We start from the raw sequence: 22,206 nt of genomic DNA, 5'->3' as shown, positions 1-22,206 counted from the left end.
CAACATGGTCAAAATCCTAAACCGTGGATATTCTAACAGAATAATACTGTTCTTTAAAACCTTCCCAGATGGTATCAAAGGACCAGTTTTAGCAAGGGCTGACAGGTATTGGATGACAAATGAGAGGAAAAGAAGTATGCTGAAACCAGCACACAACTCTCCCGTTTCAATTTGCCCGTGAATAATTTAAGACTCCATTTGAAGCATGCTGGGGTGTGGAGGACTGAGCCTTGCTTTGCTGTCCTTGTTGAGCTCATGAATGCATATGGCATTGTTTGTGGCAAGTGCCATCCTTTGTGGCTACTCCAGGGCAGGGCTCCAGGCACTGGCAGACCATTTCATACTGATCTCATTGATCGTGAGGCTCTTACAGGAGCCAACAGGAAAAAGAAATTGTCATGAGGAGTCTATGGAAAAATTTCAATATTGATGCCAATAGTCTTTGCAAGCGCAGTGCAAGTTCTGTGACAAGCGCAGATGTTTCTGCATTTAGAAGATTACTGCATTTTGCTGGTTAGGAGGCTTGTGTTTTCATTATTTTTGATGACTATGAAAATGTATTAAGAAACAAAGCACCACTTAGCTAATTTGGGCAAGGTATGCACACAGTTTTAACTGGTCTTAAATTAAGTTAGCATACAAACTAGTGGAATCCATTGTGGATTTTCCAAACACGTGTCATGATACTTTGTTATAATTCATCCTGTCCCCTGGCCTTCCCTGTCTCCTTCCTCCCTATAGAGCTCTTTTCTATTTTCGTGCCATGTGTATTGCACTACCCTCTCTTCCCCTTCACCCCTTTCTTATGCCCTCTTTCCTTCCTTTGCATGGTCCTCTTCAAGTTTCAGAAGTATACACACCCTTACCCCACATCCCCCTGATCAAAGTTCTTCATATAAGAGAAAACAGAAGGTATTTGTCTTTCCCAGTTGGCTTATTTTGTACCTTAATGGTTTTTAGCTTTGTCTATTTTTCATACAAATGTCATTTTATTTTTTTTGTAGCTAAGTAAATTTCCATTATGTATATGGATCACATTTTCTTCATTCATCTGTTGGTGGGCATCTAGGTTGGTTTCATTTTCTGGCTATTGTGAACAGAGCAGCAATAAACATGCATGTTGACTTAGTCTTTTGGGTAGGTGGCCAAGAGTGGTGTGCCTGGCTATTACGGTCGTTCTATTTTTAGTTTGGAGGGAACCTCCACATTGGCTTCCACAGTAGCTTCTGCCAGCTCATGGCTCCGCCAACAGAGCACAAGGGTTCATCCTAGCCATATCATTGCCAGCATTTATTGTTGGTTTTCTTGATGATAGCTATCCTGACTGGAGTGAGATGGGCTCTCCAGGCAATTTTAATTTGCATTTTCCTGATGTTTTTTTTTTCCATATATTTATTGGCCACTAGTATTTTTTTTTCTTTTTAGCCCACCTATTTATGGGGATGTTTGCTTTAAAAGTGTTTGGGTTTTGTAGGTCTTTGAGTAGTACCCTAGTCATTAGTTTCAAACTGATACAAAATTGGCAAAGACTTTCCCTCATCTTTTAGGCTCCGTCACTGCTGAAAGTTTCTACCAGTTTGGGGGATTACTTTTTATGCTATTGGAGTTCTTTTCAGATAATCCTTGTCTGCATCTTGAAGTGTTATGCCTATGTTTTCCTCTAGTAGTTTACATTTCAGCCTCTGATGCACTTTTATTTATGAGCAGGGCGAAAGATTTAGGTTTAGTAATTTCATTCTTGTACACATGGTTATTCCAATCTCCTTGCACAGTTTTCTGAGGAGGCTGTGTTCAGGCCAGTGAATGTTTTTCGTAACCTTTAAAATTCAACTATGTCATTTATATGGTGGCTTTGTTAGGGTTTCTATTGCTGTGAACAGACACCATGACCACCGCGACTCTTATAAAGAAAGATATTAATTGGAGCTGGCTTACAGATTCAGAGGTTTATCCATTATGGTCATGGCAGGAAACATGGCAGCATGCAGGCAGACATGGTACTGGAGAAGCTACGAACAGACAGCTCTACATCCTGATCCACAGGTAATAGGAAGAGAGAGGGAGCCACTGGGCCTGGCCTGAGCTTCTGAAGCCTCAAAGCCACCCCTTCTCTGCCAGACACATTTCTTCCAACAAGACCACACCTACTCCACCACCACCACAACGACTCCAACACTACCACACCTTCCAGTAGCGCCACTTTCCATAGGCCTATGGGAGCCATTTTCATACAAATCACCATATGTGGATTTTAATTTTTTTTTTTGGTGTGCCCTCTACTTTACTCTATTGGTCTACATGTCTATTTTTTATGCTAGTACCATGGTATTTTTTGCTACATGGCTCTGAAATATAACTTGAGATGAGGTGTTAGTGGTGCCCCTGGAATTCCTTTTTCTGCTTTTGATATTTTGGGGTTTTTGTCCTTAGATATGAATTTTAGGGTTGCCCTTTCCACTTCTGTGAATGCTGTCATCGGACTTTTAAAAACATTTATTTCTTGCTTCATGCGTATAAGTATTTCTGTCTGTGTGTCTATGTATCACATGCATGCCTGATGCCTGTGGAAGTCAGAATCCGGTACCAGATCCTCCTAGAACTGGAGTTGTAGATTGTTGTGAGCTATCCTACGGGTGATAGGAACTGAACCCAGGCTCTCTGGAAGAGCAGTCGGTGCTCTTAACCGCTGAGCCACCTCTCCAGCCCCATGTTACTGGAATTTTGATTAGGATTGCACTAACTCCATAGATTGCTTTTGCTAATGCAGGCACTTTCATAACTTTAATTCTATCCCCCAGTGAGCATGAGAAGTATTCCATCTCCGTGTGTCTTCTTAAATACAGAAGAAGCAAGGTTAAATAAAGGGGAAATGAAGAGAATATTGTTGTGGAGAGAAAAGAACAAGAAGTTTTAAAAAACCAACAAAAGGCTTTTCAAGGAAGAAGAAGTTCAAATCTGCAAATGGATCCATCTACGAAGGGGGAGGGGTTAAAAGGGGAAAGCTTTTATTTTAAAATAAAAGTGAGCGTGATAAAGTAAAAACATTGCTTAAAGGTATAGTTAAAAAGAAGAAAGGGGGAGGGCAGGACACAGGAAAGAGAAGAGAACAGCATGAAATGATTACCCTATAATGAAAAAAATATAGTGAGATTAGGTGCTTGTATGAGGGGAAATAAAACATAAAAAGAAAAAATTAAACATGACAAAGGAAAAGAAATCCTAAAAGCATATGTTTAAAAAAAGAGGCAAAAGGTGGGATAAATGTGAAGACTACCAGTTATACTTACTGTGGGCCAGAGAACCTTATCTATTTTTATCTTTTTGAGCATTCATGTTAGTGTTGGGTGTGTAGTGGACCAGCGTCTGATGTCCTCCAGAGCTGTGTGCACTTATGTTTGTATGCTGTGTGCTGGGCCGATTTTCTCTCCCTTCTGAGATCCCCTCACCATGTTACCCACTGGGGTGCTTAATGTTCTTGCTTGCAGAGTATCTCTCAAGCGCATCAGAAGGACAAGGTAGAGGAAGTAACCACAGCAATGAGGTATGTGGGGGAGCCAGGGTAAAGTAGGGGAGTCTGTCTTTAGAGTTTCAAGCTCTCCTAAGTATCAGCTGTGTGGGTGAAGGGGTAGAGCTGTCAGTATCAAGGCATACTCCTGAAACTTCAGCATGTGGGACTCTAGCAGCGAGCGGTAAACAGGGAAGGCTGACCCGGATTATTCTTAGTGGATGTGATTTGCTCCTGTCCACTGAGGGTGGGGCTGTCTTTGCCTGTTCCCTGCCTCAAAAGAAACTCTTGCAACCTGCACTTTATTTTTCCCGTTGTCTGAGTGTCTGCTCTACAGCTGCCTCCCAGGGTTGTCTCTCACCCCCTGGCCTGTTCTCAGACCCTCCGCAGGGTAGCTCAGTCTTAGGATGATGCCCAGTCACTGTCTGCTGAGTCATATGGAGTCACAAATGCAAGTCCCCTCTGTTGTGCACTTTTCCACTGAGGCATCACTGTATCATCAAAACCAACAACTGGATTTGAGGCTTTTGGGCGCTGTGGGCTTTGTCTGGTAGAACCCCCAGTCCCTTCACGTGGGCTTCCTGGCTGTCCTTTTGAATGGGACTTCTCTACCACCCTCCATTGTATCCCCCACCCCCACTGAAACTACATTTATCTTAGTGTCTTAGTTTTTATTGTGTTACTATCCTTCTCTCTGCACTTACACATGTTATTGTCATAACTTGTGAGAAATTTAAAGCTCTTCCTCTCTTTAGAATGGAGTCTCCTTTTCTTATTTTGACTTTTGTCTTTTGTTTTGTTTTGTTGAGACAGGGTTTCTCTGTGTAACCTTGGCTGTCCTGGCATCAGGGCTGGCTTGGATTCATAGTGATCCCCCTGGCTCTGCCCCCCTTAGTGCTGGAATTAACAGGCGTGCATCACCATGCCTGCCTGGTGACTCTTGTCTTTGACTGGGACAAATGGAGGCAGCTTCTGACCTGCCATTTTACCTGGAAATCTAGCTCTAACCTCTTTGAATTCATCATTTTTCTGGGGGTTTTTGTGCACATATTATGCTGATAAGTGGATTAGATATGTTCTATCCACAATGAGTGGACATTTCATCTTTTTTCCCTAAGAATTGTTTTCAGGGTGGCACAATTAAGACATAAGGGGTCACTCTATTTCCCAACCACGTCCTCTTTTCAGTTGTCCAGAAGGACATTTGGCAAGAAACACCTTTTTATCGAAATAGTTCCATATTTAAAGTAGTTTAATGCATGGCTTTAAAAAGTTATCAGAAAACTTTACATATTGGTGGAATATTTTAAAAGGATGGGATGATTTATGATTAATATCCAGGGATTGCTTGGTTTCTGAAATATTTTCATTTTAGTTTTAGTAATTTAGTTTATGTTTAACCCATTCCAGATTTCTCTTGCCCTCCTCTGCTCCACATATTTTTATATTATGTGTAAAGAATGTGTTAGTGCACGTGACTCTGTGTGTGTGTATGTGTGTGTGTGTGCGCGCGCGTGTGTGTGAAGCAGAGTAGGTGTTGGAGTCACTTTTTACTACTCTGTTACATTTCTTTGGTGCAGGGTCTCTCCCTGAGGTGGGGGACTCAGTTGTTCTTTGCATAGGATGGTGACCAGCATGGCCAGCAATTAATTCTCTTATTTCTGTCCCCCAAAGTACTGGGGTTATAAGACTACACCTGGCTTGTTATATGTGTATGGGGGTCTGAACTCAGGTCCTCATATTTGTACAATAAGCACCCTTAGCCTCTAAGCCATCATCTCTACAGTCTCCACACCAGATTTCAAGACAATGTCACCCTTGACTTGTGATTTGAATGAATTGTTGTGGGTGAGGGTAGGGTGCAGCTCTGTGCATTTCAGCATGTTTAATAGCATCCTTGGTCTCTCCTCCATAGATGCCAATTGCATCCCTTATCCCTATTGTAGCAGTCTAAGAAAGGGAGTTGGATTATGAATGGGCAATGATCTGGCTGACTGTTCCATGTTAAGGGAAACCTATAATAAGTATCTGTAGATAATAGGATCTGAGAGTCTGGTTTGGTGAGCACATGGTGGTGCTCCAGGGAGGAGGCATGGGAGCGCCATTGGCCTCCTGTGTCTGCTGAGCCCTGCATTGTGCCTTTCCCTTTGGCTAGTCCCAGGTTGTATGTTTTATATGTTGGTAGCAGTAGGTAAAGCATTTCTCTGAGATCTGTGGGTTGTTCCGGTCAATTATGGAAACTGGTTGTGGGGGGAAAGTAATGGGAACCTTGGACTCTTTAACAAGAGTGTGGCAAACCCCTGCTTGAAGTTGATATCTGGAGTGGATGCCATCTCATGGGACTGCATTTGTAACTTGTCTCATGGTTACTCTGGGCTGTTAGTGTCAGAGCTTAACTGGATGGGCCACTTGGCTGGTGACACACTTAGAGTCATGAGTTGAAGAAGAAAAGACCACCACGAATGCCTATAGTTCAGTGAATGTTCACAAATTGAACACAGGCCTGCGACATTTCAGGTCAAGCAACAAGCTCCCTGTGCTTGTCCCTGGCCACCCCATGCCTTTCCCCAAAGGTAATTGCTACTTTGACTTGTAATACTATTTACTAGTTTTCCTTCATTTTGAACTTTATGGGCCTTCTGATGCTATAGGCTCTGAAGTGGCTCCCTTATCGGTGAATTATGCCCTGTAGGGAACAGCTCCTTGTGTTTGTGAGATAAGGAGAAAGAATCTTGTCTTTTCACCTTTATGCAATCTAGCCCCCAAATCCATTTGTCCTTAGCACTAATGTGTCAGCTATGCGCCAAGAGTGGCCATAAGCAAACAGCACTTATAAATTAAAACTTGCTTTTAATTAATGAGTCAGGCTATAATTTATGCATGATTATTGACTCAATAAAGTTAATTACAGTCCTGCATATGTGACCAAAGCTGTAATTGTAATCAAATCCTTTTCTGTATAACCCATGGTAAGGATGTAAACTCGGTTCGAAAGGATTGCATTTGGGAAGCCGAGCAGCAGTTAAGAGCTAGATTTGGGGCCAAGTCTCAGCTATGACTCTGAGAATTCTTAGCCTCACTGCGTAATCTTCCTGAGCCTCAATTTTCTCTTCTGTAAAATGGGACCAAGAAAATCGTAAAGACTAAATGAAGTAATGAATATAAAACGCTTGAACAAACATGTCTGCTACTATCACTAGTGCTCAGAATCACTGCCTTAGGAAGAAAAACATTAGGCCTGACGCACACATACATACAAGACCACATACTTACCACGCAGCTAAAATTGGGGATCGTTGCATATTTGTAAGAATAGGGATACAGCAACAACTGAGCATAGGCGTGAAAGGACAGGTATGCCCTAATGCGCTTCCTGTGTTTTCGAAGGAAGTTAGCTACAGCCTTCACTTCTGGCTCAGATTCTGGGAAAGGACCACAGTATGTATCGTCACAAGGGTGTGCAGAGGCTCCTTCATCTGCAAGTCAGAAAAGAAAGTGGGATGTGGGTTCAGGCAGGGAAGAAGCCAGATACACAAACAGGTGTTGTTAAGCTGGGCCTTTTCTTATTTGTAAAAGATTTGTGATATTATTGAGTAAGTAATCCAATATCTCATTTACAGAAATCAGTAATGAAAATTCTGATCTGACTCAAGCCTGTGCACTGTAGGGCGGCCTGACTGGGAGGCAGGTGCAGGTCCTTTAACGCTCTGAGGAACACTTCAAATGGACATCTCTCTCGGCTGTTAGCTCTCTTGCTGGAGAATTAACTCTGTGCAATCCCCTACAGTAGGCTAGGCTTTGCATTTACGTGCCCCACAACACCTGTGCTTTCTTCTCATCACATTGAACGCACGTGCAATTAGTGTTCAATATTTACTCGCTTAACATTCAGCCAGTGTTTATACTGTTCAGAAACCTGGGATATAGTGGAAACAACATAGAAAAATGCCCGTGTCCTATTAGAACCTACGTTCTGTAAGGATTCTTTGTTGAACTCTTAACCTCTTGCTGGCTACCTAGCAGCTGGGACAGTTGCATGACAAGTGTTCCACAAATGTTTATTGACAAACTCAATGTCAAATTAAAAGAAAGTGGCAGACATTTGAAAAAGTGTTTGATAATATACAAATATCAATAGGGTGAGAACATGAGGATAGGACAGAACACATGCCTACCCAAAATCTATATTATTTTTAGGTCAGAGATGTCCACACTGATTTATAAAAGCCTTGGGTACTTCTCATCTTAAGGATCCACTTGTGCTAAAAAATATTTTGAACTAAAATTTATGTCTGTCTGTATTATGTATTATCCTTTTGAGGCAGGGTCTCATGTGACCCTGGCTGCCATTAATTTCTAACTTTCCTTCCCAATTGTTATCCCCTCGCTTTTATCTTCCCGTTTCCACCCCCTCCCCTTTCTGCCCTATTTTCCTCCCCTAGACCTCCAATGGGGGAGAGGCGTCCTCCTCCCCTACCTTCTGGCCACAGCCTATCAGGCCTCATCAGGAGAGTCTACATCCCCTTCCTCTGTGTGTCCACAGGGCCATCCTGCCAAGGGGCAGTGATCAAATTGTGAGCACCAGAGTGCATGTCACAGGGTCAGAGGCAGCGCCCCGCCACCCCCCACACATGGAGAATGTGCTGTCTGTTGGCTACATCTGAACAGGGGGTCTAGGTTTTCTGCATGCATTGTCCTTGGTTGGTGTATCAGTTTGTGTAGCTCCCCTGCACCCCACCCCCCTCCCCGTGTCCAGGTCCGATGGCTTTGATGATCTTTCTGTGGGGCTCCTGACCAGCTTTGAGTCCCAAGACCTGTCCTGATCTCCTGCCAAGTAGAGTTAATAGAACTGAATCAAAGACTCAGAAATAAATCCATACACCTATGGACACTTGATTTTTGACAAAAAGGCCAAAACCATACAATGGAAAAAAGATAGCATCTTCAACAAATGGTGCTCGTCTAACTGGACGTCTACATGTATAAAAATGCAAATAGACCCTGTACAAAACTCAAGTCCAAGTAGATTAAAGACTTCTTCATAATTTCTTTATCCATTCTTCGGTTGAGAGATAGCTAGGTTGTTTCCAGATTCTGGCTATTATGAATAAAGCTGCTATGAACATAGTTGAGCCAGTGTCCCTGTTGTATGGTGGGGCATATTTTGGGTATATGACCAGGAGTGGTATAATTGGGTCTTCAGATAGTACTATTGCCAGTTTTCTGAGAAAGTGCCAGATTGATTTCCAACATGGTTGTACAGGTTTGCACTCCCACCAGCAATGGAGGAGTATTCTTGTATCTCCACATCTCCACATGTGCTATCACTTGAGTTTTTGATCCTAGCCATTCCGATATGTGTAAGATGGAATTTCCTTGATGACTAAGGGCATTGAACATTTCTTTAAGTGTTTCTCAGCCATTCAATATTCTCTGTTGAGAATTCTCTGTTTAGCTCAGTACCCCATTTTTTAAATTAGGATATTTAGTTTGGTGGTGTTTAATTTTTTTTCCAGACATGGTTTCTCTGTGTAGTCTTGGCTGTCCTAGACTCACTTTGTAGACCAGGCTGGCCTCGAACTCACAGTGATCTGCTTGCCTCTGCCTCCTGAGTGCTGGGATTAAAGGGCTGCGCCACCACACCCGGCTTGGTGGTGTTTAATTTTTTGAGTTCTTTATATATTTTCATATTAGGCCTTTGTTGGATGTAGGATTGGTGAAGATCTTCTCCCAGTCTGTAGGCTGTAATTTTGTTCTGTTGACAGTGTCCTTTGCCTTACAGAAGCTTTTCAGTTTTGTGAGGTACATTTACACAATGAATATTATTCAAGCTATCAAAAACAAGGAAATCTTGAAATTTATAGGCAAATGGATGAAACTAGAGACAACCATCCTGTGAGGTAACTCAGGTATGAACTCACTTATAAGTGGATATTAGCTCAACATAGATGTCCTCTGAGAGACTCCATCCACTGGGGGATCTGGACAGATACTGAGACTCAAAGCTGGACTCTTGGTTGAGAGCTGTGAGTTGTATGGAAGGGATAGGGAATGGAAGGACAGGGGTGGGGTGGTGGGGTAGGGGGTGAGTGGTGTCAGAAGCTCTACAGGGAGACTATCAGGGCCTACACAAACTAATGCATCAATCCAGGACATTGCAAGCAGAGAACCTAGACCCTCTGTTCAGATGTAGCTGATGGACAGCTCATCCTCCACATGGAGAAGTGGAGGGGGAGTGTGGGACTGCCTGTGACATGAACTGTGGTGCCTGCAATTCTATCCCTGCCCCTTGGCAGGGTGGCCTTGTGGGCACACAGAGGAAGGGGATGCAGGCTATCTAGATGAGACCTGATAGGCTGTGGTCAGACGGTAGGGGAGGATATATATATATATATCCCAGACATACCAAATCTGTTAGGAAAAAAAAAGTGGGGAAGAGCCTTGAGCTTATTGGTACAGGAGACAACTTCCTGAACAGAACACCAATAGTTCAGGCTCTAAGATCAACAATTAATAAATGAGACCTCATGAGACTGAAAAGCTTCTGTAAGGCAAAGGACTCTGTCAACAGAACAAAATGACAGCCTAGAGACTGGGAAAAGATCCTCACCAACCCTGTTGGCCATTGTCATTCCTTTACTTCTGGAAAACAATGCCAGCCTCTTCCATCACTTAACTCATGCCTTGAGTGAATACAGTTGAACCTGTTAGCGAGTTGGTTTGAAACATTCACAGAAGGGATAAAAGGCTAGAGAAATAGACAGAAATAAAATAATATGAGAAGTAGACTAAATATCAATGTAATTAATAGGGGACCTAGAATGACAGAAAGAATGAACATTTAAATAATTGGTAATTAAAATTTCTCCACAATGGAGAGAAAATCAAACAGACATTATCCACCAAACAGAAAACATAAGAGGGATATTATCAGCAGTTGGGCATAGTAAAGTCTAAAGAAGGAAAGTAATTGCAGAGAGAAAGATGGGCTGTTTAGAAAGAACAAGAGTCAATTAGCATTTTATTTTTAAATATTTATTTTCATTTTTTCTATGTAAGAGTGTTTTGTTTGTTTGTATGTGTTTGTGTTTGTGTGTGTGTGTGTGTGTATGTGTATGTGTTGAACGTGGTCTTCTGCTGCAGTATCAAGGGCCACGTAGACATCTCTCTAGCCTTGGCATTTGGGTTTTTAACAGTAGCATCAGAGTTCTTGTAAACAATAAAGACTATTTGTTTTTCTTTAGTGTTTGCATCAAATCCAGAGCCTTGTAAATACACCACCCCTGAGCTATGTCCCTGTCCCCGGGCTTTGGACAGGGTTTTCTCATGTGATTCAGCTTGTTTTCAAATTCCTGATCCTGGCTCCTCGTAAGGACTGCATCACCTCATTTGGCTTCAAAGGGTTTTTTTGTTGTTTGTTTGTTTGTTTTAAGGAAATTTGAATCTTGACTTTTTATAAAAAAATCTAGCTGTACACTGACACTTTGAAAAATTCCTGGAGGAAATGTTTTAACAAGGTGATACAATAAGTTACCTTTTAGGATAATTATAGACCTGCAGAGCTATTACTATCTAACTCTAAAACATTTCATATTATTCCAAAGTGTTTCTTCATTAATGTGTGTAGGTAATATACATAGTATATAGATAGTCAAAGATTAAAAACAAATCAAGTATAAAATAAAAATTTTTTTCTAAAACATTCTAGGAAATGCAAACTGGTAGTAAACACAGCGGGGGAGTCAGAGGGAGTAAAAATATGCTGAAATCCTGTGTACCATCATTTTCATTTTTTATTATCATGTATTATACACAGTAATGGATTTTATTCTGACATTTTCATATATGAATATATTTTGATTATACTCACCCTTGATTGCCTTCTCTTGTCTCCATCCCTCTCACTCTGATCCCATTTGTCTTCCCAACTCCAACTTAGTTCCCTTTCTATGTCTTTTTTCTTTCTTTCTTTCGTGTGTATGAACTAATAAGTTTAATTAAAGTTACATGCAGAAGCATGGACAACTTACAAACTTCTGAAGAAAACGCCACTGTCTCCCCCATCAACCATTAACTGCCTATATTGACCATCAGCCTCGGAGATGGTTATGACTTTGTGAGTCTCCTCTTCTTAGCAACCATTAACTGTCAATGCCAGCCAACCATTAACCACCACAGCGCCCTGTAACAGTTAAGAGGTCTGGTGAGCCTTCTCCTTCCATATCCTTGATGGGCCCAAGGAGAGTGGTCTTTTCTTTTTTTTTTAAAGGAGGAATAGATGTTGATTAAATTTAGAAATTGATGTTGAAAAATCTAAGTGCAGGGCTTGGGAATAACAGAGGAAAAACAACACAAGTTGGCGATTAACAGACGTCACTGCGAAATGTCTAGCAGAAAATATTAAAGGAGTAAAGCAAACAGCAGAGAACAGGGCAGGAATAAGATAGCAGAAATAAGTCAGGAGATAGCATTGATTACAAAAACATTTTAATATAGAAAAATAAAACCTAGCAACATCATGTTTAAACAATTAGGTTATAATAGAAACAGCAGGTGTCTACGTTAAGTATTGGCAACGGCAGCCTAGGCTGCAAGGCTACAAGTTGGTTGGCTTAAAGCAATAGAAACGATACTGTGGCAGTCCTTGAGACCAGCAGTGTAAAACCAAGGTATCAGAGGAGCTGCGCTCTCCCGTGATACTCGAGGAAAGCATTTTTCCTTGCCACTTCCACTTCTCCTGGCTCCTGCCATACTTGGTTTGTCAATGTGTTATTTCAGTTTCTACCTCCCCCTTCATGTCGTCCTGGTAGGGGGAGGAGTGAAAGAGAGAACCTAGAAACTCCCAGTTTACAATTCTTTACAAAATATACAAGAAGTTGCAACAAACTCTACTCACTCTACTGTGCTACGTAACAGTGAAACTTTTTCTCTTTCTGACATATTTTGGTAGTCAATATCCAACTGCACTGCCCCACCCTTTCTAGCTTCTGGTGATTAGGACTTAATTCTTCCCTTTGAGATTAATATTTTTAGTTTCACATATGAATCATAGCATGCAGTGTTTTGTTTTATTCATCTGGCTTATTTTATTAATGTATCATCGAGAAGAACACAGTAATTTTGCAAAAATATCCAGGAAAAGCTTTGTAGAGCAGAGGACAGAGGCTTATCTCAACAGGCATTAAAAACAACCATTATAGGCATATTAACAAAAGTGAAACTAGTCAGGCAGAGACTAGCAGACTATGGGCAGAGTACAGAGGAATTTGGTACCCTCATAGAGAGCAGGATTACAAATCACTATGGGAATGGTTGCCTAGTAAAGGATGCTGAGAAAACCAGCTCATTATGCAGAGCAAACACTGTTGGATTCTCACTGCATAAAGAAACAACAGTAACATTTCTACTTTAATAATGTAAGCATGAAAAAATAATGATAACGAAGCAACAATCAACCGTAAGGACCCAGTTAGTGTTAGCTGGGTGCTTTTTCTGGCTCCTTCCTTTGTCCTTCTGCGTGAGCTTACTGAGCACAGAGATGGTTTTGAGGGTGTTCTCGAGCACCTACGTTTTTGATGATTATATGTGCATAGTAAGGGGTGGGAGAAAGTGGCTTCGAACATACATAGGATGGTCTAGTGAGATGGCTCAGGAAATAAAAGCCATATATGGTGCAAGTGTAATTAAGATGGCAAGGGGTGATGTTTAGAAAAAAAAATACTGGGAAGAGTAGAGGAAAATTTTCTGAGAAAATTACAGACGGTAGAAAATAGCTTTACCAGATTCTCTTTAAATTACATTTAAAAGTGTATCTTACTTAGGTTTGAAGGTAGAGAGAAGTAATTATCCTGCAAATGTTCAGAAAAGCTTTCATGGAGGGGACATTGCTTCTTGGAATAGGAAATCTAGGAGGACAGAGTAGAGGTAGAGGGGATTGTTTCAGGTAGTAAAATAAATAAATCAACAATGGTTAAAAAAAAAGGCATCCAGTCCTAACACTCAACACAAAATGTGAGTCAGGCAGCATTGCCGTCTACCACAGCAAATCAGGGCCGGTTCACAGAACATCTTCCACGCCTGCAAAGGAGCCTGGCGCTCACGACTGCTAGGAAAGAACTTCAGAGGCCAAAAATGCACCATTCTTTTAAAATGAGCGTGAGATGTGTGAAAGCCAACTTAAGTGCTATAGCAGTATCCAGGTGTTTTATAAAAATGGAAATAAGACATAAATTATGATATAAACATGAACATATTATTTGTTGATCTCCTAACTAGAATTTTTAATGTATTGCAATCTTTAGTCTCAATATTAAGAACTCCTTTCCCTAAGACTAGCCATTAGAGACTTCATTTATAAATAGGCAGAAAAATGAATAGTTAGTAGAAAGAACATGAAATTATATGAATAAAATGGTTAAAGCCATCAAGGGAGAATAGTCTAAAGAATAATGGTAACTTGCTAGGCTGATAAAAATGCTAATTGCTTAGCAATGCTTTATTTCTATAATATATCAATTATATGAATTTAAAAATATCAGGAAAATGGGGCTGGCGAGAAGGCTCAGTGCCTAAGAGTGCTTGCTGCTCTTACAGAGGGACTGAGTTCAGGACCTAGCACCTAGTTAGGAGGACTCACAACTCCAGCCACAAGGGATCTGATGCTCTCTTCTGGTCTCTGAGGGTAACACACTCTCTCCCTCTCCCTCAACTTCTCCTACACACACCCATCTGTAGACTGTTTATTTCATCACTGCATTTATTGGTTGGGCTGTTGTAATTCTTTAGTTGTCAGAGTTCTTTGCATGGTCCAGATCAGACACATACGTTTATCCCATTCCTGCTGGCTCTTTGTCCAATTAGTGTCTCTCTGTGCAGAAACATCTTCGTTTCACGACGTCCTATTTGCCAGCTGCTGGCATTGTTTCCCGAGTAAGGCCCTATTCAGAAAGTCCTTGTCTACGTCTAAATCTTTAAGTATTTTTCCTACTTTTTTTTTTTTTTTTTTTTTTTTTTTGGTTTTTCGAGTCAGGGTCTCTTTGTAGCCTTGGCTGTTCTGGACTCACTTTGTAGACCAGGCTGGCCTCGAACTCACAGCGATCCGCCCAACTCTGCCTCCCGAGTGCTGGGATTAAAGGCGTGCGCCACCACGCCCGGCTTTTTCCTACTTTTGCCTCTATCAGTTACAGATTTTTTGAGGTGGAAGTTTCTGGTTTCTTTGAAGACTCAGTTGCGTCAAGCGGTGTTTTGCTGAAAGCTGCCTTGTGAGAGGTCACGTGGTGATGTTTTTCTGGGAGAGAGGGCGTGTGATGGTTTGCTGGGAGCAGACACGTGAGAGGACACGTGACGGTGAGAATGAGCATAAAAAGGACCGGGGACAGTGGGATCTACACTGTGCAGCATGTCGCTGGTCTTTGTTGTTTTTTGCTGGTCTTGGCTTCACAGAGAGAAATGTTCCAGAGAACCGTTCTCCTGGCATAGCTGATTCTGGCTACTTCCACAGACTTGTGCTGGTTCGGTGGAGTCTTGTGTTTCGGCTGGATCATGCCACCTCCACGGATTCGTGTGCCTGTTTGGTGTTGGCTATTGGACTGGACTGCTGTATCCTGACAACGCAGTGTGGAATTTGCTCAAGGAACTAAGTCTAAACAGGTCCACAACCCCTCTTCCCTGCTAACTTCTTTCTCCCCCTTCCTCTGGTTCGTGGGTTAGAAGTGAAGTTGGAGTGTTTAAGAACCATAAATAAGTTTTGAAAAATCTAAGCCTATAGGTTTTCAAGTCTTAGGTTAAGGCCTTTTGTCCATACGGAGTTAGTTGTTGTACAGAGATTAGGGTTTAGTTTTATTTTCTAGTTGCCTTTGTTCTGTTGTTGAAAATGCTATCTCTTCTCCAATAAGTATTTTTGACATCTTTGTCCAGTCCATGAACATGGAAGGCTTTTCTATCTTCCAGTGTCTTCTATTACTTTCTTCAGTGTTTTACATTTTCATTGTAGAGGTCTTTCACCTCCTTGCTTATGTTTATTCTGAGGCGGATTGCTTCCCTCATTTCTTTATCAGCATGTTTGTTACTGAGATCTAGCTACTGATTTCTGTATGCTAATTTTGTATCTTGCCACTTCTAAGAGTTTTCTGGTGGAGTCTTTAGAATCTCTTAGGTATAGAACCATATAATCTGCAAATGGGGATGCTGTGATTTCCTTCTTTCCTATTTATGTCATTTTTATTTGCACCGCTTGTCTTCTGCTCCAGCCAAGACTTCCAGCACAGGGCTGGGTGTGGGGAGTGGTGCCCACACAGTAAGTCACTTGCCTTGAAAATGTGAGGACTGGATTTGATGTTCAGAAACAATGTAGAAACGCTGGCTTCTGCAATCTCAGTAAGAGGGAGGCAGAGAGAGGAGGCTCCCTGGGGCTGGCTGGACATGCTTCAAAATATGTGGGTGCCTTTCCTGGATATAGTACCCAAGCTTGTCCCTCTGCTCACCACATATACACACACATGTGCATGTACTCTGCACACAGGGGAACACACACATGTGCATATATAAAGAGATTTTTTAAAAACATTATATAAAAGTGGATAAAGTAGATACCCCTGACTTGTTCTTAATTTTTTTGTGAAAATGCTTTGAGTCCCCCCATTTAGTATGTTTGTGGTGGGTTTGTTGCATGGAGCCTTTACTATGTTGAACTGTTTCATATCTTCCTAGTTCCTCCCAGGTTCTTACGATGGAAGGACATTGGACTCTGTGAAAGACCTTTTCTGTATCTATTAAGGTGATCATGTGATTTCTAGCCTTAAATTTTTGCTTAATTTTGTTAAGGCAGAGTCTTAGTCTCTAACCTAAGACAGCCTGGAGCTCACTGTGCAGCCCTGACTCATCTGAGTCTTGTAATTCTTCTGCCTTCCTTCCCACCCCAACACCTGCGAGTTAAGATATGTGCTACCAGGCCTGATTTATACCTTCATTCTCAATGAATGTCTTACTTTTCAATTGTGTTTTTTAAATGTCTCCTATTAGGGATCAGAATGCCGTTCAATTTTTAAGAGATTGTGACAAAAGTAACTTTTGGTGGGAGGGGTCTATATATCTTAGTGGTTGAATAATTACCTAGTATGTATATAACCCTGTGTTTGATCTCTATCACGCACGTATACACACACACACACACACACACAAAAGCAAAAACCAAAATATTTCTCACTTATATTAAAAACTATCAACTTACCCTGAAATAGCTTGTTAATGACAAAGTGAGGTCATCAATATAGTTTACTAACACACACACACACACACACACACACACACACTTATATACCCATGTTTATATATTTAGATACAATTATATAATACATGATATTTTCATAATCCATAATTATTTGCATATGGGGATTTTTGCTCTTTCTTCAGTTATATTCTATTGTATTCCTTATATAGCAACTTACATTCTTTGAATTCATTCTATTGTAATTATAACATAATTTAGTCTTTTGTTTCCTACTGTTGGGAATTACATTTATTTGTCTTTCTTTTTCTTTCCCTACCATGATGAACAATACTGCAATAAGGCGGGATACCAATGGCTGTCTGATATGAACAACACTGAAATAATTATCAAAATACACGGTTATTACATTTGAGTAAGATACTTCTGTAGAGATAAATTCTCAGAAGTAGGGCACTAGTGTAAAGGGTAAATTCACATGAGCTAGTTGTTAAATTAAAAATTCACAATTTTGAGTTAAATTTTTTTTTGTCAGACCGCTTACTAAGATTGTTATTTATACTTACATAGATGCAGGTACCATTTTTCATTAACCCTTACCAATAATCAATAATCATCCACAAGTGTGTTTGCTGGCCTTACTACAAATGTGCTTCTATTTATGTTTATTTTAAAGTTCTTTTCTAGATTGTTTAATCATGTACTTCAAGCATAGGCTTCTTAGGATGTTTATCTTTTCTATTAAAAAAAGATTTATTTTTAAGTATGTGTGTGTGTGTGTGTGTGTGTGTGTGTGTGTACATTTGCATGTGCACAGGTAGAGGCCAGAAGGTGTTATCTCACCTGCAGCATCAGTTACAGGCCGGTGTTGAGCCTTGTGGTTTCTGGGAACTACACACTGGTCCGCTGTAAGAGCAGCAGGCACTGTTAACTGCTGAGCTACTCTCTCTCCGGCCTCTTCCTACACATGTGTGGAAGCATTCTGTGCAGACTGTCCTCTGCACTGAATGTTACCCCTGACTATAATTTTCCTACTTCATTTTTCTTAGTCACTTTCTTAAATGGATCTTTTTTGTTGTTGTTGTTTAGGTAGTTTTCTGATAGTAAAGATTATAGAAACTTTCTGAATTTTCTTCTAGAAATTTGCTACTTTAATTCTTCCAACTAAGCTGTAGCTTCAGCTTTTTCTGAATGTCTCTCCCAATTCTGTGAGCATCACTATGGTTGTCCCACCCTGGGCACAGCAAAAACCCTTTACATGTGTGAATGCACCCTTGGAGTCTCTGTGCACTGTGTCACATTTTCTCTATTGTTATTCTAATGACTGACCAATTTTAGTGTATATTTAATATAATCAGGATCTTTTTAAATAGTTCTGTTTACTTTTTTGTGCATTTACTTTTTTGTATAAACTTTATGATTAGTTTATTCAATTTCTAATAGCAAAAAAAAAAAAAAACCACACCCTAAAACCCAAAAAACAAGCACTTCATTTAGAGTCTCACGAGGGCTCCTGAGTTGCCTCCGTGGGCAAAACGTTCTTACTGTCAAGCCTGATAACTTGACTTTGAACTCTGGGCCCACGTGGTAGGAGGAGAGAACTGGCTCATGCAAGTTGTCCCTCGACGTCCATAAGTTAACCTGATGGTGAGCGCGCGCGCGCACACACACACACACACACACACACACACACACACACACAGTATAAATGACGGAAGCTTGAACCTTGAGTCTCATTGGAATTGCGTTCAGTTCATACTGATTTCGGGAGGATCTTGTTACACGGAGTCACCCAGTCCATATGTCATTCCCTGTGTTGTTGTGTTTCATGTTCATTCATGTTTTATCACTCTCCTTCATTGTGTCCTTACTGTCTTGTTGTTGTCATTGTTGTGACAAGATAACAATCTTCTTGGAACACTGTGTTCGTTTCGCGTGCTCATCAGCACTTCTTGTAATTTCGTCTCTTCTTTTTCCCTTTTCTTTATCTCTGCCTCTTTCAAATACAACCTAGGGAATTATCACCAAGGCCATACCTTTGAACTTCATTTTGGAGGCTTATAAAAAGTATGACCTATTGAGTGTATTTTCATAAGCAATATATAACATCACTGCTTCATAGTTGAAAAAAATGAGTAAAGCTTTACTGACATTTCCTTAGAAAATCGAATAACTAAATATTCTAAATCACTAAACTAAGGATAAATTACTCCCATTGTTCAAACTACCAAAGGAGATGATAATTAAAGAACTCTCTGTAACCCACTTCTAAATTTTACAGAGGCCAGACACTAATAGTTTTTCAACAGACAAAGGGTGGCAATCAGTGTCTTTTTATCCATTGTAAGGAAAGCAAAGAAAAGCATAATGGTTTTTACTCAGGAACAAATAGCTGGAAGGATACTCTGATATATAACAGGGTCAGTGCTCCTGTTCCCTTTAAGCAAATGGACACAGATGAAGTCATAGGTGTTTATGTATTTTGTTTTGTCCTCATTGGGTGGATAGCCACAGCAAACCACTCCTTTTGACCTGAAGCTGCTTAACCCACCCACAGCATCCTTACTATAGCCAGCCAGCACCAGCCTTCTGTGCATAATGTTGAGGGCTTTGTATACTGTTTCATAGCAGTACAGTACAGACCCAAATGTCAGGGGGAGTGACAAGAATGTTGACTATAACTTTGTCTAGATCTGGCTGCGTTTAGCTGTACAAAACTGTATATGTGATGGCACTGTTGGATGTGTGTGTGTGTGTGTGTGTGTGTGTGTGTGTGTGTGTGTGTGTATTAATTACTTTTTGGTTGCTGTGACATTATGAATAAAGGTAAGTTAAGGTGGTAGGAATGGTGATGCATGCTTGTAATTCTAGCAATACAGAAGGCTCAGGCAGGATGATGCCTGTCAGTCAGCAGCCTGTCTGGTGGGTCTCAGGCTACACTGTAATCCTGATTGTGGTGCTGTGTTAATGTGATCCTCTGTGACTGAGGTATCGTGTGGCTGAGGTCCTGTGTGACTGAGTCCTGAGTGACTGAGGTCCCATGTGGCTGTGACTGAGGTCCCATGTGGCTGTGACTGAGGTCCCATGTGACTATGACTGAGGACCTGCGTGACTATGACTGAGGTCCTGTGTAACTGTGGTCCTATATGACTGTGGTTCTGTGTGACTATGACTGAGGTCCTGTGTGACTGTGGTCCTGTGTGATTGAAGACCCAACTCTTAGAAAAAGGAGGAAATAAAGCTACTTATAGATGAAAGACTTTATTTTAAGGTAGGCTGGGTGTTGCCAGGAGTTAACCCGTCTCATTGTAAATGTATTTTAAAAATAATCAAAACATCTTTAAATGCCATATTCTGTGTGTCACTGAGGTTTTTGAAGACCTTATTTATTTTTCCTTATCTTTCTATAGAATAATATTCGCTACATGTAGGGTACATATTTTTGTGATAAAAATAGACTAGTAATTGATATGACCATGATTTGATCAACTAAGAATTAACTTGCCTCAAAGAAGATAATGAGCCTCAAAGAACCTCCTTATGGAGATGGCTTCAAATGTGGCAAACAAGCCACTGGACAAAATGTCCTCATTTCTACCACAGACAGATTTCTGTCTAAAAATGGGCAAGCTTGGATGCAGGCAGAGTCAACAGCCAAACTCTGCCAAGAGAAGTTAAGCAAGTCCTCAATAGGTCCTGCCTCACAAATATGTCTGCCAGATTATTGGGCCAGAAGGCTGAAGATGGGTGAAGATGGGCGACTGTTCAGGCAGCAAACGGTCTCTGTCATCTTCTCATTTTGGAAGCTGCTAATCTGTACTCCCTGTATACTCAGGTAATTAATTTTATTCCTTCTCAAGTCTGTGATGGGGTTGAACACCAGATAGTTTAGCTTTACAAGCTTAGTTGTTTACAGGTTAAGATGTTTTTAGGTCTAGATAGATGTTTTAAGTTGATAATGATGAGATATGATAGATATTGATTTACATTCAGAATTTTAGACTCACCAAGATAGGAAAGATGTTTTCCTCAAGGTTGCCAAATACAAATAGCCAAAACACTATGAATGTAACATTAATATAATTCCTGATTGTTTCATGGTTCTTCTTACTGTAGGTAGTTTATTATATATATATATATATATATATATATATATGTAAGAATATAAATGTATATGTTAAAATATTTAATAAAAAAGATTTTATTTTAGTTATGGTTCCAGAGGAAAAGTACATCGTGCATGGAGACATAGCAATAAATAGCAGGAATGATTGTAGGAATAGGAGGCTAAAAGCTCACATCTTCAAATTCAAGCAGGAAGGGAAGAAAACAGGAAGTAGGGAGAAGTGAACTCTCAAATCCTGTCCCCAGTGATATACTTCCTTTAGTAAAGTTCCTCCTCTCAAAGGTTCCACAATCTCCCTAAACTGCTCTATCAACTGGGGACTAAGTGTTTAACTAGCCAAGCCTATGGGGCACATTCTCATTCAAATCACCACAGACTATTTTATTACTATTTACGTTGTTAGACCAGATGATTTAATTCTAGTTCCTCTCTATAGATGATTGAAAACATACATGACAGCAGCAATAATGACATCAACAACACACTTCTACAAATATGCCTGTGGGTTCAGGAAAACCTTCTGTCACCTTATATTTCTTGAATAACTTAAAATCTGCAACCCTGAGCATTTTCCATGTTACAGGGACATTGACAAGTGTTAACATTTTCAGAAAGGAAATGTAGCATGTAAACTGTGCACACAGGCGAGGAGTCCCAGATCGTGTATGCGCATGGCCACCAGCTTTCCCCTTGCTCCCAACAAATACAGAATCATAGTCTTCAGCACTGATCATTATTATTGTGAAAACAGATGTTTGCACTGCTTCCTACAGAGCAGGCAAACTGCGCAGCTGTAGAGCTTTCCTCCAAGGGCGTGGTGGAGAGATATGTGCACCTGGAGACAGGCCCAGTTTTCAGTAGGAAGTCTTCAAGGGGATAGTTTGAGAGGGCAGAATGCGCAGGAACACAGTAGTGAGGGCTTGAGGTGTGAGGCGGGGAGAGCAGGTTGTCTTACCTGGCTTTCCGTAGGACTTGACTCTTGTTTGTATATTTCCCTCCCTTGTAGCAACCATTTACTCAAACTTGCCTTCTAACCTCTCTATGCTTCCCTTTTCATTCTTTTTTATGGGTTTCTTTTTTCACTACTAACTCCTTCCAGGATGATTACTGTCTTCAGTGAACATGACACCTCCAACTACCACTGCGGTGTTAATGTTTTTATTTGTTCCCATGCTTCCTATATTTCATGTAGTCAAATGTTTCCTGTGCACACAGCATGTACCACATCATGGAGCATCAACAAACTAAAAAAAAAAAAGGGGGGGGGTTGGTGCCTTCTAGACTTACATGAAGTAGCACAGGTTGCATGTAAGCACATACGTGCATTGCACGTATTTAATTGTTATTTAA

The 22,206-nt window shown here is 40.7% G+C and overlaps 1 protein-coding gene across 1 annotated transcript in view; it reads right to left on the bottom strand.

Annotated features, from left to right (window-relative positions):
- The window catches only part of CPA6 (carboxypeptidase A6), a 311,521-nt gene that overhangs the window by 5,429 nt on the left and 283,886 nt on the right, over positions 1–22,206 (bottom strand). Inside the window, exon 9 of the mRNA XM_084783077.1 lies at positions 6,779–6,981. Coding sequence (XP_084639203.1) covers positions 6,779–6,981 — 203 coding nt within the window. The remainder of the gene's footprint in view (positions 1–6,778; positions 6,982–22,206) is intronic.

Source organism: Acomys minous (genome assembly GCF_964271855.1).
Source record: "Acomys minous genome assembly, chromosome: 1".
NCBI classification, from domain to species: domain Eukaryota; kingdom Metazoa; phylum Chordata; class Mammalia; order Rodentia; family Muridae; genus Acomys; species Acomys minous.
The sequence above is the reverse complement of the archived record's forward strand: the minus strand, read 5'-3'. Positions and strand labels throughout refer to the sequence as shown.